Here is a 15,357-nt window from a genome sequence, read left to right as displayed (position 1 = left end):
CTGGCTGCTGTCAGTCAGGCAGGTTTAAGGGTCCAGCCACTTTCAACCAAGGAAAAGGTACATTTGTAAGTTAATTGGGGAGGGGGCAGGGAGGGTCGGGCCAGTTGCTGGGGGAGGGGGGGGGGGGTTCGGCCAATCGCAGGGGATCGGGGTGGGGGTTGGGCAGTAGCAAAGGGGCTCGGGCAGTCACATGGGGTGGTCGGGCAGTAGGCGGGGGAGGGGTGGGGAGGAGCATCGGACATTTGGGCAGTCGGCCGTTGGGGGGGGGGTTGGGGGAGTGAGGTGGGGGGGGTCAGGTTGATTTGAGCCTGGAGAGCTAGTCAGCAGTAGGGGCAAGTCCTGGGGGAGGGTGTGATAGTCAGTGGTTGGGGGAGTCCTGTGGGGTGGGGAGGGACCCCGTGGAGGCATGGGGGGGGCGGAGGGAGAGGTATAAGAGTCCCAACTTGGTGTAGTCAGGTGGGTGGGGTAGTCCCATTGGGGGGCTCCACTGTGGGCTCCAGCCCATAGACATGCAGAGCTGCCGGGTCCTTCTGAATATGTTCCTGTATCGATCCCTGGGCTGAAATCACCAGCTTGGAATGTCATGGTGTCACTTTCAGGCTCTGACTATCGAAGAGTGTATTCCAGTGCTTCTCGCTGCTTTTGAATAGACATTCCTGGACCTGATTGAGTGTATAACCTTCATTCAATCAGTGATAATGTGGGCAAGTCAACTGTTGTGACAAATAGCAAAAATCATATGGCAACTGTAGGTCTCTCAGGCCCAGGTTCTCTGTCCTGCCATCACAATATGATGTCCTGACATCAATCTATGCATTGATCTTTCTCCCTTCCACCATGTCCTTCAGGTTATCAGCCAATATCTCACCTTATTCCCCAACCTGTTCAATGACTTCAGTCCATATCCATCAATCCTCTTTCTTTATTTTTTGAAACATATCTATTGGTATCTTGAACTAAAAAACACTATTTAATTTAATGATTTGAGGACTGTAAGAGCTGGATGAGGCGACTGAGATAGGGTGGGCTAGGCCACGGAGAGATTTGTTAACAAGGATATGAATTTTCAAATGGAGGCATTGCTGGATGGTGAGTCCATGTGGGTCAGTGAGCACAAGGGTGATGGGTGAGCGGGATTTGATGCAGTTGGTAAACAGGCAGAGTTTTTGATGAGTTGAAGTTTAAGGAGGGTGGAAGGTGAGGGGCCAGCCAGCAGAGCATTAGAATAATAGAGTCTGGAGATAGTTAAGGCATGGATGAAGATTTCAGCATCAGATAAGATGAGGCAGGGGCAGAGGTGAAGGATGTTACGCAAGTGAAGTAGGTGGTCTTGGTGATGGAGATGATATGTGGTGGGAAACTCAGCTCAGAGTAAAATTGGATGCCAAGGTTGCAAATGTTTTAATTCAGCCTCACAGAAGGATGGAGTCAGCAGCTAGGGGTTGCAGTTTGTGGTGGGGATTGAAGACAACAGCTTTGGCCTTCTCAATATTTAATTACGTGAGTCAATTAAATTCATGAAAATAAAAGGTAGCTTCATACGAATGAAATACTAAAAGGAAAGACCTTCATTACAGTACTGCGAGCAAATCTGAATTGGCTTAAACCTGTAATATGTTAATGCTCGTTACAGTGTCACAGTGTGAGAGCAACAATGCAAGGGATAGATAGACGCAGCCTTACTTTTCTACAGCTGAGCGTTTCTGTGACTTAGATTGGTAATTTAATGCCATCTTAGTTTCCATGCCAGTGTATATTGCCACACCTGAAACACAAGCGAGCAATATTGGAGGAAAGTAGTAACAATAATAGAAAATATCACACTATTTCAAACATAACAAAATTACAATTAACTAATAATTAATTCCTATGATTACAGCACCAGATTTTGAACATAAGAACAGGAGAAATAGCAGGAGTGGGCCATTTGGCGCCTCGAGCCTACTCCACTATTCAATAAGATCATGGCTGATCTGATTGTTGTCTTAACTCTATTTTACTGTTTCACCCCATAACCCTTGACTTCCTTGTAGATCAGAAGGCTGCCTAACTCAGCCTTGAATATGTTCAATGACCCAGCCTCCACTGCTCTCTGTGAAACTCCAAAGATTAATGCAGGATTTCCTCCTCATCTCTGTCTTAAATGAGACACCCTTATTTTTAAACTGTGTCCCCTAGTTTTGGATTTCTGCACGAGGGGAAATGTCCTCTCAGCATCTACCCTGTCAAGCCCCCTCCAATCTTACATGTTTCAGTAAGATTGCCTCTCATTCTTCTAAACTCCCAATGAGTAAACCTGCTCAACCTTTCCTTATAAGGCAATGCTTTCAGCCCAGGTGTCAACCTAGTGAACCTTCTCTGAACTTTTTTTTTGAAAAATATACTTTATTCATAAAATATCTGGAACATTCCAAAACATTTCAAAATCACCATCACATAAGTACAATCAGATTCAATTTTTACACATGTATCACAAGGTGCATCAATACAATCAATGAATATTACAATCATTTCAATATGGTCAATGCAGACAATCAGACAATGGTATTGGAGTTATCAACATACATCATGTTGCAATCTGAGGTGCTTCAATACAATTATATTACTTAGTATTCAATGCAGACATTCATTTTGAGCTGTACAGCCCGAGGGGCTCTCAACACTTCCCAGCCCCTCGGTGCACTGTGGCAGAAAGGTCTTAGACAGCGACCTTTCCCCATTGCCCCTTTGCGGCGGCTGCCCCAAGCTTTAGTGCGTCCCTCAGCACGTAGTCCTGGACCTTGGAATGTGCCAGTCTGCAACACTCGGTCGGGGACAACTCTTTGCGCTGGAAGACCAACAAGTTTTGGTGCTTGCTGGCTCTTCACCTCTTGGAGCTCCTCCTTGACATCGACCCCCATCGACTGCAGCCGGAGCAGGTTCCGCATGTTTTTCTAGAGTCGGGACATTTCCCTCTGTTCCTTTCTAGCTTTCTGGGTGCCTTTGAGGATGAAAAACCTCTTGATGTTTCCCTTGATCGCTTCCCACCAGTGTGTCAGGGACTCAAAGAGGGGTTTCACGGTTCTCCAACCTTTGTAATCCCTCTTGAGCTCCTCAATGTTCTCTGGGGTCAGCAGTTGCACATTTAGCTTCCATGCCCCCCTGCCCACCCTCTGGTCTTCCTCTAAGTGACAGTCAGCCAGTAGAAGGCAGTGGTTAGACAGGAACACCGGCTTGACATCGGTGGATCTGACTGTGAACACACGGGACACAAACAGGAAGTCTATCCTGAAACGGATGGACCCGTCTGGCCGCGACCAGGTGTATCTACGCTGCGCTCCGTCTGCAGGGTTGCTGAAGACGGCGTGCAGCTTGGCATCCTTAACTGTTTCCATCAGGGATCTGGATGTAGTGTCCAATCTGCTGTCGGCCCTGCCGGATCGTCCAGCCGCATCAATGATGCGGTTGAAGTCACCGCCCAGGATGATCGACCTGGAGGTCGCCAGCAGCAGTGGGAGCTGCTGAAAAACCTCCAGCCACTCAGCCTTTTGTGCCGGGGCGAACACGTTAATTAACCAGAGTGGAGCGTTCTTGTACATTACGTCTGCTACAAGGAGGCGCCCGCCCACCACCTCCTTAACCTCGGAGACGGTGAAGTTGCCTCCCCGCAGCAGAATACCCAGGCCAGAGGAACGAGTGTCGTTTCCTCCTGACCAGATCGATGGCCCATGGGACCACCATCGTGACCATTGCCTGTAGGAGCTGAGGTGCGGTATCGCACACTCCTGCAGAAACAACAGGTCAGCTTTGACCTTGGCAAGGTAGTCCAAGGTCGCAACACATCGCGTAGTAGATTTAATGCTACGCACATTTATGGATACAATCTTTACACCCATTTTAAAGCATTTAGTCTCTTACCAAACCTGTTGTCTCTGAGAGTCCCAGATCTTTGGTCTGCTCCTGCATATCCATAGTATTCACAAATTGCCTCACTTTGGATGGGCTGAGGAAACTGCCCTGAACCTCCCCATTGGCAAAGTTCCGCTCAGGTGGCATCTGGGGGTTCGTGCAGAGAACGGGATTTGAAATGTCCTCTGTTGGAGAAGCTTCTCCAATCCTCTCCCTCTCTGGGGTGTTGCTGCTCCCAGCTTCCCGGAGCTGCAGTGCGCTGAGCGCCTCACTGCTCCCAGATTCCTGGGGCTGGGGTGCGCTGGCCTCTTCGGGTTGTGGGCAAAGTTGGGGTGCGCTGGTCTCCTCATTGTCGCCAATGTTCTGGAGCTCGGGTGTCTCATCCTCCAACTCCCTAGAGCTTTGCCGCTTCTTCTGGAGGTGCCGCCCTTGCACTTTTTCGTCCGAAGAGCAGCTGCCCTTGTCATCCGCGTCGGATGGGAGACACCTCTTGCCACTTGTCTGGGAAGTGGCTTGATCCCTTCTTAGCCCCTTCTTCCTTTTGGCTCTCTTCACCAGCTGCCACTCCCCCTGCTGATTTTCCGCTGCTTCCTCCTCCTCTATTGATTTGCTCTCCTGAGGAGTGGGAGGTTCAGCGGGCAGTGCTGTTGATCGGCTGTCTGCTGCCTCAATCTTTTCAATCTTTTCCTCCACCTTGTCTCTCTCTGTGTCCTCCTATGTCCCGTTGTTCTCACTAGGGGCCTTGGTGGTTGGAGTGTTGCAAGTGTCCTTGGTAGTAGTGACACGAAGCATTTCTTCTATTTCCCCCTCGTTGGCTTTGGCTGCCTGTGCATAAGCGTTTGGGGCAGGTCCTGTAGAGGTGACCTGCCTCGCCACACAGATTGCAGCACTTAGTCTGTTTGCAGTCCTTTGTCTGGTGCCCTTCCTGTTTGCAGTTTATGCAGAGGGCGGCACTGCAGTTGGACACCACATGACCAAACTTGCCGCATGAGCGACAAAGTTTGGGCTGCCCAGCGTAGACAAGGTAGCCACGGCTTCCCCCGATAGCGAAGCTGGAAGGAGGGTGGAAGATGGCTCCCTTACCGTCGGTCTTGAGCGTGACCTTAACCTGGGGTTTGCATGTCCAAATCCCGAAGGCGTCTCTAACCTCAGTACAGCTCCCAACCTTGTCGACATACCTGGTGAGGAAGGTGAACACGTTGGTGACAGGGACGTAGGGGTTGTAGAGATGCACAGTCACTACACGGTCCCGTTGCAACAGCAGAGCAAAGAACGGCTCCAACATCAGGATCTTCATCTCCGGCTGGTCTCTCTTCTCCTCAAACACCTTCAGGAACTTGACGCAAGTTCCCACCCGCTTGAAAGTCACGTCGAAAAATCCAGCGCTGGGGAAGTCTTGCAGGGAGTAGATCTCCTCCGCTTCAAATCCACACGCCTTCAACAGGATCCGCTTGATGAAGAAGGCCTGATCCATGGGTGCTCCTCCATCGCTGTCTTTCACCGTCACCCAGACAGTGTTACGTACCCCATGGTACGGGGCTCGACTGGTTGCAGCCATCGCTTCACGACTACACTTGATCTTAGCCAAAAGGCCGTGAACCTTCTCTGAACTGTTTCCAATGCAAGTATATCCCTCCTTAAGTAAGGAGATCAAAACTGTATGCAATACTCTGAGTGTGGTCTTACCAATGCCCTGTACAGTTGTAGCAAGGCTTCCCTACTTTTAAACTCCATCCCCCTTGCATGAAAGACCAATTCCAGTTATTTTCCCAATTACTCGTTGTACATGAATGTTGACATTTTGAGATTCATGTACAAGGACACCCAGATTCCTCTCTACCACGGCATTCTGCAATCTCTCTACTTTTAAACAATATTCTGCTTTTCTATTCTTCCTGCCAAAGTGGACAAGCTCACATTTTCCCACATTATACAATTTTTTGCCCACTCACTTAACCTTTCTTAGTCCCTTTGCAAACTCTTCATGTCCTCCCCACAACATGCTTTCCTACACACTTTTGTATAAGCAGCAAATTTGACTACAATACAGTCTGTCCCACCATCCAAGTCATTAACATAGATTGTAAATAGATGCAGCCCCAGCACTGATCCCTATGCAAGGGGGTTGGAGTGTCATTCCACTCGTTACAATTTGCCAAACTGAAAATGACCCATTTATCCCATCTCTGTTTTGTGTTAGTTAGCCAGTCCTCTACCCATGCTAAAATATCACCCCGAACACCATGAGGTCTTATCTTGCGCAGTAACCTTTTCTGTGGCATCTTATTGAATGCTTTTTGGAAATCCAAATACACAACATCTACCGGTTCCCTTTTATCCACCCTGCTTGTTTTTTCCTAAAAAACACTCTCAAATTTGTCAAACATGATTTTCCTTTTGTAAAACCATGTTTACTCTGCCTGATCGTGTTATGATTTTCTAAGTGTCCTGTTAGAACCTCCTTAATAATGTATTCTAGCATTTTCCTAATGACAGACATTAGACTAACTGGCCTATAGTTTCCGGCTTTCTCTCTCCCTCCATTTTTGAATAAAGATGTTACATTCGCAGTTTTCCATTGCTCGAACTTACTTCAATGAATTGTAATTATGTTGATGAAGTCCCAGAATGAAGTACTGTTCAAATCCCATCAATGGGTAATTTATGATAGTGTTACAAAGGAAACTAGAATACCTATCCAACCAAGAACATGAACACAATGATAAACTTCATGTCACTAACTAGTTCATCAGTTCAAACATTCCTAGCTCTGTGGTGAGTAAATGAGCGAAGCATCAAATAATTTTACCAAGACCTTCAGATTTTGCTGAAACTGCAGGTACCATCATTGGACAAAATAACGAGGTTTGACATTTTCCATTGCAGACAAACAAGCTAACAGACCTAATAGATTTTCAAATTCAATTCACTCACATTTAATTTAACTAGCACAAACTGAAATTATATCAATATCAAAATCAATCCAATACAGTGCTTCGGGCATGTTACTGCAGCAGATTGAGAAGGTGCACTGCACACAACACACTGCAAACAGAGCAGAACACACACACACACACTGAACGGACCAGACACACGCTCGCACAGAGAACGGAACCAGGGAGTCAGACACTCCCACACACACACACATCTCCCCACAACCCCCACGCCCAGGAATACACGTACCAAGCGGAGCTACACAAACACACACAGCAAACGGAGCCAGACTCTCTCTCTCTCTCTCTCACACACAAACACGCAAGAACCAGGCACCGTCCCCGACACACAGCATTCAGAACACCCACAGTGAGTGTATCCAGGCGCACACACACTAAGTGAATGGATCCACATGCACGCGCGCACACACAGAGTGAACAGAGCCAAACACCCAGCTGCGTGTGCACAAACACTGAACGCAGCCAAACTGGCCCCCACACGAGCCAGATACGCAGACAGAGTTGATAAAACATGTTTGTTACCATAAATATTCTGGGTATTTTTTAATGTTGCTCCCCTCAGCAGCACATTCTCTGATCCCAAAGGCCTGTAATAAAGTTAAAAATTATTGAGGAAATAAAGCCATAAACAATTGCAATTTTTAAGATGACTATAAGTAGATTCTTAGGCCACAAGCCAGAGGAGCTCTTCAGCTAGTTGGCCCTTCAGCTAAACAAAGACCCTCACAGAGAAGCTCTGAGGAGCTGTATGCACAGGTTAAACTAGTTAGATGGGAGGTGGAGGTGTCTTTTATCTTGAATGCTTTGATGGCGAAGGGGGAGGGGTGGAACTATATTGCAAATAGAAGAAAAGGGACATGGAAAAGATATCAGATCATCAGAACCAGGCAGGCAGACAGACAGACAGACCGCCAAGACACGGGGCGAGGGAGAGACAGATCGCCAAGACGCGGGGCGAGAGAGAGACGGATCGCCAAGACACGGGGCGAGAGAGAGACGGATTGCCAAGACACGGGGCGAGAGAGAGACAGATCGCCAAAACACAGGGCAAGGGGGAGACGGATCGCCAAGACACGGGGCAAGGGGGAGAGACGGATCGCCAAGACACGGGGCGAGAGAGAGACAGATCGCCAAGACACGGGGCGAGGGAGAGACAGATCGCCAAGACACGGGGCGAGGGAGAGACAGATCGCCAAGACACGGGGCGAGGGAGAGACAGATCGCCAAGACACGGGGCGAGAGAGAGACAGATCGCCAAGACACGGGGCGAGAGAGAGACAGATCGCCAAGACACGGGGTGAGAGAGAGACAGATCGCCAAGACACGGGGCAAGGGAGAGACAGATCGCCAAGACACGGGGCAAGGGAGAGACAGATCGCCAAGACACGGGGCGAGGGAGAGACAGATAGCCAAGACACGGGGCGAGGGAGAGACAGATAGCCAAGACACGGGGCGAGGGAGAGACAGATAGCCAAGACACGGGGCGAGGGAGAGACGGATCGCCAAGACATTGCAGATGGAGATGGATCACCAAGACATGGGGGAGGAGACAACAGGTTAACTATTAGTAGAATGTTTTACAGTGTGATAACAGGATACTTAGAAAATCATAATATAGGAACTTCGGAGCTGGAATAGCCATTCGGCTCCTCGAGACTGCTCTGCCATTTAACTAATGGCTGATGATCTACCTCAACACCATCTTCCTGCACTATCCCTGTATCTATCTCTTAATGTCATCGGTATCTAGAAATCCATCAACCTCTGCTTTGACCATACGCAATGACTGAGCCTCCACAGTCCTATGGGGTTCGAGAATTCTAAAGACAACATCTCCAATGGTGCACTGCTCCCTTAATACTATCCTGGAGTATCAACCTCGATTGTTGCTCTGAAGCCCTGGAGTGGGACTTGAACTTCGACCCTTGTGATTCAGAGGCAAAGGTGTTATCAACTGAGTACGGCTGAGAGAGCTTTTTTTAAATGAAGCACACAATTGATATATATGATATGATTTGGAAGAGTCAACATTGACTTATGAAAGGAAATCGGATTTGATAAATCCGTCAAGTTGTTTTGAGGATGAAATGAGTAAGATGGATAAAGAGCGATCAGTGGATCTCGCATTATCAAATAGAGATAGGTTAAGAAAGCTATATTTGCATTTGGGTGTTTTATGAATAAAGTATATCTTCAAGTTTTAGCTTTAATGTTTAAGTTTGATTTGTATTTCTGTATGTGTGTGTTGAGAAAAGGAGAAGTTGAGTTTTAGTTTCACTTTAAAAGATGCCTGCATTGTAATGAAGATTTTATGACTCTTGAAGGGAAGATAAAACAAACAAGGGAGAGAAAAACTGTGTTCTTTCCGAGCAACAGGAGGCCCCACACAGACAGAAAATTAGTTTCAGTTCGGTAGAGTTCAGTTGGAAGCAACATCGCAGAGAGACAGATAGCAAGTCCCAAACTGAAGTAGAAGCCAGGATTCCAGAGAGACTGGATACTGGGAGAGGGAACTGCAGAGAAAACAGGTTTCCCAAAAGAACCTAAAGTTCCCAGGGCCAAGGAGTGAGCTAGAAAGGAGTCGTCCCAAGGAGACCTTCTAATCAAAGGAAGAACAGGAGTCTGAAAAACATAGAAACATAGAAAATAGGAGCGGTAGGAGGTCATTCGCCCTAGTGCGGCTAGGGTGGGGGGGAAGGGATCGAAATGGGCTAAAAGGTGGAGATGAAACAATAGTTCAAAATAAATTTAAAAATAGGAGGGAAAAGAAAAAAAGTGTAAAATAAATTATAAATTATTGGAAAAAGGGGGATTGGAAAGGGGGTGGGGATGGAGAAGAGAGTTTGTGATCTGAAATTGTTGAACTCAATATACAGTCCGGAAGGCTATAAAATGCCTAGTCGGAAGATGAGGTGCTGTTCCTCCAGTTTGCCGTGAGCTTCACTGGAACAATGCAGCAGGCCAAGGATGGACATGTGGGCATGAGAGCAGGGTGGTGTGTTGAAATGGCAAGCAACAGGGAGATCTGGGTCATGCTTGTGGACAGACCAAAGGATTTCAATCCCTTCCCCCCCACCCCACCCACACTAGGGCGATCTGCCACTAGCTTGCTTCCCTTAATGTCCCCATTAGCACACTCTTTAGATAATATCACCACCATCAACACTCCTTTGTCCTTTTGTCTATGACATCTTTGGTAGTCTCCTCTTGGCCTCCACCTATCATTGGCCCCCTATCGAGCTTTCCTGTCCCACCCACTTCTACCAGCTTATATTTCATCTCATTTCTATATGTCTTAGTTCTGATGAAGGGTCATACGGACTCGAAACGTCAACTGTATCCCTCTCCACAGATGCTGTCAGACCTGCTGAGTTTTTCCAGGTATTTTTGTTTTTGTTCTAGATAATTAGATGACTAGTTAGAGCTGAATCCCCTGTCAGCATTGCCTCATTCAGGTCTCTGGAATTTCTGGTATAAACACAGGAGATTTTGCTTGTGCACAAAGTAAGTAGCTCGATGGAGTACGGCTAGACAAAGTACTTACTTAACACGGGGAATTGATTTTAGATTTTATTTTAGTAGGATTTAGTGTGCTTGCTTAAATTGGCCATTTTACTTTAAAGATTCCATTTTACAAACACATATTCTGCAACAAACCAATTAGGTCAAGTTGCCACTTTGTACTAATGTGCTCAGAAAAGATGCCAGGTTGATGTTGCTAACCTTTTACAACAAGCTAATTGCATATAGTACTGTGAAGTAGTCGCCAACTAGAAAAATGATTGTATTAGAAGTACCTCAATTACCCTGTAGTTGAAGGATAAGTAATTAATAATCAAATTTGTAATAAGATTTGAGCATTAAGAACATAAGAAAGCAGAGCAGGAGTAGGCCATTCAACCCTTCAGGCCTGCTCCACCATTCTGTCAGATCATGGTTGATCTTCTACTTCAACACCATTTTCTTACACTTTCCCTGAATCCCTTGATGTTTTTAACATGTAGAAATCCATCAATCTCAGTCTTGAACATACTCAACAATTAAGCCTCCACAGCCCTTTGGGACAGAGAATTCCAAAGATTCACTACCCTCTGATTGAAGAACTTCCTTCTCATCTCAGTTCTAAACGACCTGTTCCTTATTCTGAGTTCCCTGGTTCTAGACCACCGCCCCCCTGCTACCCCCAGCCAAGGGAAACATCCCTCCTGCATCTACCCTGTTGAGCCCTGTAACAATTTTGTATGTTTGAATGAGATTACCTTTATATCTATTTCTGTATTTCCTTTTAGTATTCCTATGTGAGGATTAAAGTTTAAAACTTAAAAATGCTGTAACAACAGCACTGAGAAAGGAATCTGCACTATCCAGTATTCACCCCTATCAAAACACACTGTCCTTGACTGGTTCAGGTCTGGCCTAACGAATGGGACACTTGTGAAGTATTAAGATAGACTGCAGCAGTTCAAGAAGGCAGCACACCACCACCTTTTCAAGGGCAATTAGGAATAGGCAATAAATTCTGGCCTAGCCAGTGACACCCACATCTCATAAACGAATAAAAATAATTTTAAAAAAGATCCATTGTCATGTTTAAAGGTAATGTGCGCAAATGGCTAGATCCAATTAAATTAACCCTTACGACATTATTGACCAAATGGCTATCAGCAACAGCTGTGGGCAAAGGTGAGGTGATGCCAAATAAGGTACAAAAGATAGTTTCAGGAACCATTATTGGTTTGTGTACACCTAGTAGACAGAAAACTGGTTTGATCAAAAGATCCTGAGGGGCAGAGGGAATTCCTGTCAGCGGGTGAAATTGATAGTGAATCACTGGTCCCAGCCATTGAGGCAGAATTCCTGTCCACCTAGACACAGGCACTGCAGTTTCCTGTAACGCGAAGGGTTCTGCTTCTTCTGGATTGGCCATGTACTTGAAAGCATGAAGTCTCTGGTGTTTGGTTGGTAAGTATTGTCAGGGGGCTAATACCTCACACTGGATGGGACATTTAACCATCTCAGGAACCCAGACAGGGAATACACACTCTTTGTAAAAGACAATGTGGAGAGATGGGAGTAATGTGACATGAACCTCTAGCTTGTAGAACCAGTAATGTTGCCTTGTGGAGCTGCAAAGCTCAGTCTGCCATTGTGCAATCAACCTCGCAGCAGCAGCACAGAAAAGTGCCTCCGTCCAGATTCAAATGCCTGGCCCCATCTGCACTGTTTCTCCTGAAACTTCTGAACCTCTATACCATCGCCTTCAAGACTGATTGATCTCTGCGTGCCTAGCTCATTGAGGAGGCCAACTCTACTGGAAAAGTGAATTATCCAGCGTCAGTTCAGCGTTGGTGAAGGAATACATCTCTGGACTTTGATTCTGGACTCTGGACTCACACAAAACAATAATTCTTTTCTCTGTGGTCTTTGCTCTGTAAATCTTTCATTCTCTATTCCCCTTTTACTGTATGAGTGCACAAGGAGCTACGTAATGACCCCCCACCCGCACATTTTGAGTGTGTGCAAATAAACTAACCCTCTGAGTTTATCCTATCTCGAGTTTGCTGTGGGATTCTTAATAGAAATTGGATCACACTAAAAACACAAAGTTGGGAAATACACCACGTTTATAAAGGGGGAAAAAAATCAAAACCACCTTTTTGTTTACAGATGGAGAGGGGAGAAATCAGGGCTGTTTAGATTAACCCCCGCCTCCCATCCATAACAGTATGGTTTTGTTTTTTATTCGCTAGTTGATAAGTATTTAGTTGATCGAGAAAATGTATTGCGAAATCTTTAGTTAATTGATAAGCGCATTGTTGTTTTATTTTGCTTATGCTCAATAATGTTTGGTATTATTTGCTAATTCAATGCCTGAGTCTCTGCCTGGTGGTTCTATCTCTGTCAAGCTAAATAAGTTCAAAAGGTTGATCGGAGATTCCAATAATTAGGCCATGCACAGTTAAATTAATTCAGAATTGAATTTCTAAACGTACAGAGGTGCTATTGTGGTCTTGTACAGGACAAAGAGTAGTCTGAGAGAGGGAGTGGAAAACAGCAAGTCATGAGAACAGCAAGCGTTGGGGGGGCGGGGGGGGGGGGGCGCGCGCGCGACTGGGGTCGGGGCTGGGGGGGGAGCCAAGAGGGACACCAAGAGGGTTGGCGCAGGACTGGGGGCTGAGGACAGACGCAGGACTGAGAGGGGGGTGGGCAGGCGTGGGAGCAGAGAAGGCATGGGTGGTCCCGGGGGGCAAACAGAGAGCGTGGGCAGGTGTGCTGGGTAGAGAGAGAGCATGCACTCTTGGTTATTTTGCTTCGGTATTCACCCATGAACTATGAAGGAAACATGGCACTGAATATAATAGAGGATGTACTGAATAAACTAACCAAACCTGAAGAGGATAAAGCCCTTAGTCTAGATGGATTGCATCTATGTATTTTAAAAGAATCTAGGGAATAGATAGCAGAGGCATTAATGCTCATCTTTCACAATCGACCAGTTAGCTTAACCTCAGTGGTAGAAAAAAATAATGGATTCCTTACTAACGGAGAGAATAGAAGAACATCTTGAAATAATATAATAATGAATAGTCAGCATGGATTGCAAAGGAAAAAATCTTTCTTGGCCAAACTTAATAAATTTTTTGAGAAGATAACAGAGAGTAGACAATGGTAATGCAGAAGATGTAAATGATCTGGATTTTTTAAAAGTCTTTGATAAGGTGCCCGATAATAGACTAATGAATACGGTAAGAGAACATGGAGTGACAGTTCAACTGGCGGAATGGATTGCAAGCTGGCTTCAAGACAGGAAGCAGAGAGTGGGAGTAAAGGGTCCTTATTCAGAGTGGCAGAAGGTGGGAAGTGGAGTTCCACAAGCACCAGTACTGGGGATACTCATGCTCACAATTTACTTTTAACAACTTGGACTTTAGAATCAAAAACCAATTTCTAAATTTCTAGATGACACCAAATTGGGGTGGATAGTCAATACTGAGGAGGACTGCAATAAATTAGAGGAAGACATTAATAAACTTGCAGAATTGGCAAATAAAGTTCAACACAGATAAATGTGAGATGGTACATTTTGGTAGGAACAGGGATGTCACTTATTACTTAGAAGGTTCAAGTCTAGGTAGGTATAAGTACAAATACATCAATCACTAAAAGTTGCATCACAGATTAGCAAAGCCATAAGAAAACAAGCTGAGTTTTATTTCTTGAGATAGAATTGAAAAGTAGAGAAGTTATGCTAAACCTGTATCGAACCCTGGTTAGACCACACTTAAAAGTATTTTGTGCAATTCTGGTCAGCATATTATAAAAAGGATGTAGAGGCAGAATTGGCAAATGAAGCTCCAGACATAACACAGACAAATGGCAGCAGTGAAGATTCACAAGTATGATACCAGAAATGTGTGGTTATACACATCAGGAAATGATCGACAGGCTGGGTCTCCTCTCTGGAAAAAAGGCTGAGGGGTGACCGAATAGAGGTCTTTAAAATGAAGAATGATTTTGATGGGGTAGATTTAGACAGAAAGTTTCCCCTTGTGGGGAAGAATGTAACTAGAGGCCATCAATATAAGATAGTCACCAAGAAATCCAATCGGGAATTCAGGGGAAACTTCTTCACCCAAAGAGTGCCAAGAATGTGGAAGTTGCTACTGCAGGGAATGATTGAAACAAGTAGTAAAGATGCATTTAAAGAGAAACTGGACAAGCATTTGAGCAAGAATGGAATAGGTGGTTACAATGGTAGATTTAGATGAGGAAAAATGGGAGGAGGTTCAAGTGCAGCATAAACACCAGCATAGACTGGTTGGGCCAAATGGTTTCTGTGCTGTATATCCTATGGAATCCTATGTAATAATGCAGAAAAATGTGAAGTTTTCAACTTTGGCAGGAAGATTTTAAGCGAGACATGGAAATGTTGGTATTCAGAATTCTGGGTGTTCTTGTACATGAATCAAAGAAGGTTAACAGGCTAGTACAACAAGCAGTTAGGAATACAAGTTGTATGTTAGTCTTTATTACAAAGCAATTGGACTAAAAGAGCAACAAAGTTTCGCTGTAACTGTATAGGGCCTTGGTGAGATCACAATTGTAGTATTGTGTACTGTTTTGGTCTCCTTATCCAAGGAAATCTATACTTAGCTTAGAGGGAATAAAATGAATGTTCACGAGGCTGAGCGATGGGTCATTGCCCTTTGAGGAAAGATTAAGCAGACTAGACCAATATTCTCTGGAGTTTAAAAGAATGTGGAGTGATCTCATGGAAAAATGAAATTCGGAGAGTGTTCAGCAGGATAGATGCTGGGAGGATGTTTCCCCAAGCTGGGGAATCCAAAACACAGGTCAGTCTCAGAATAAGGGCCAAACATTTAGGACTGAAGGAGATTTTTCCTTATTCAAATGATTTTGAACCTTTGGAATTGAATATATTCAAGTCAAAGGTTGATAGAGTTTTGGACTCTGAGGGACTCGAGGGATATGGGAATCGTGCGGGAAGGTGTAG

General features: G+C 45.4%; 1 protein-coding gene across 1 annotated transcript in view; it reads right to left on the bottom strand.

Annotated features, from left to right (window-relative positions):
• The window catches only part of atp11a (ATPase phospholipid transporting 11A), a 236,397-nt gene that overhangs the window by 137,924 nt on the left and 83,116 nt on the right, over positions 1 to 15,357 (bottom strand). Inside the window, exons 9-10 of the mRNA XM_078546099.1 lie at positions 7,365 to 7,429; positions 1,684 to 1,765 (exon numbers count right to left, since the gene is read on the bottom strand). Of these exons, the coding sequence (XP_078402225.1) occupies positions 1,684 to 1,765; positions 7,365 to 7,429 (147 nt within the window). The remainder of the gene's footprint in view (positions 1 to 1,683; positions 1,766 to 7,364; positions 7,430 to 15,357) is intronic.

The sequence above is a fragment of the Cetorhinus maximus genome, chromosome 7 (assembly GCF_964194155.1).
Source record: "Cetorhinus maximus chromosome 7, sCetMax3.hap1.1, whole genome shotgun sequence".
In the NCBI taxonomy this organism is placed as follows: Eukaryota; Metazoa; Chordata; class Chondrichthyes; order Lamniformes; family Cetorhinidae; genus Cetorhinus; species Cetorhinus maximus.
The sequence above is the reverse complement of the archived record's forward strand: the minus strand, read 5'-3'. Positions and strand labels throughout refer to the sequence as shown.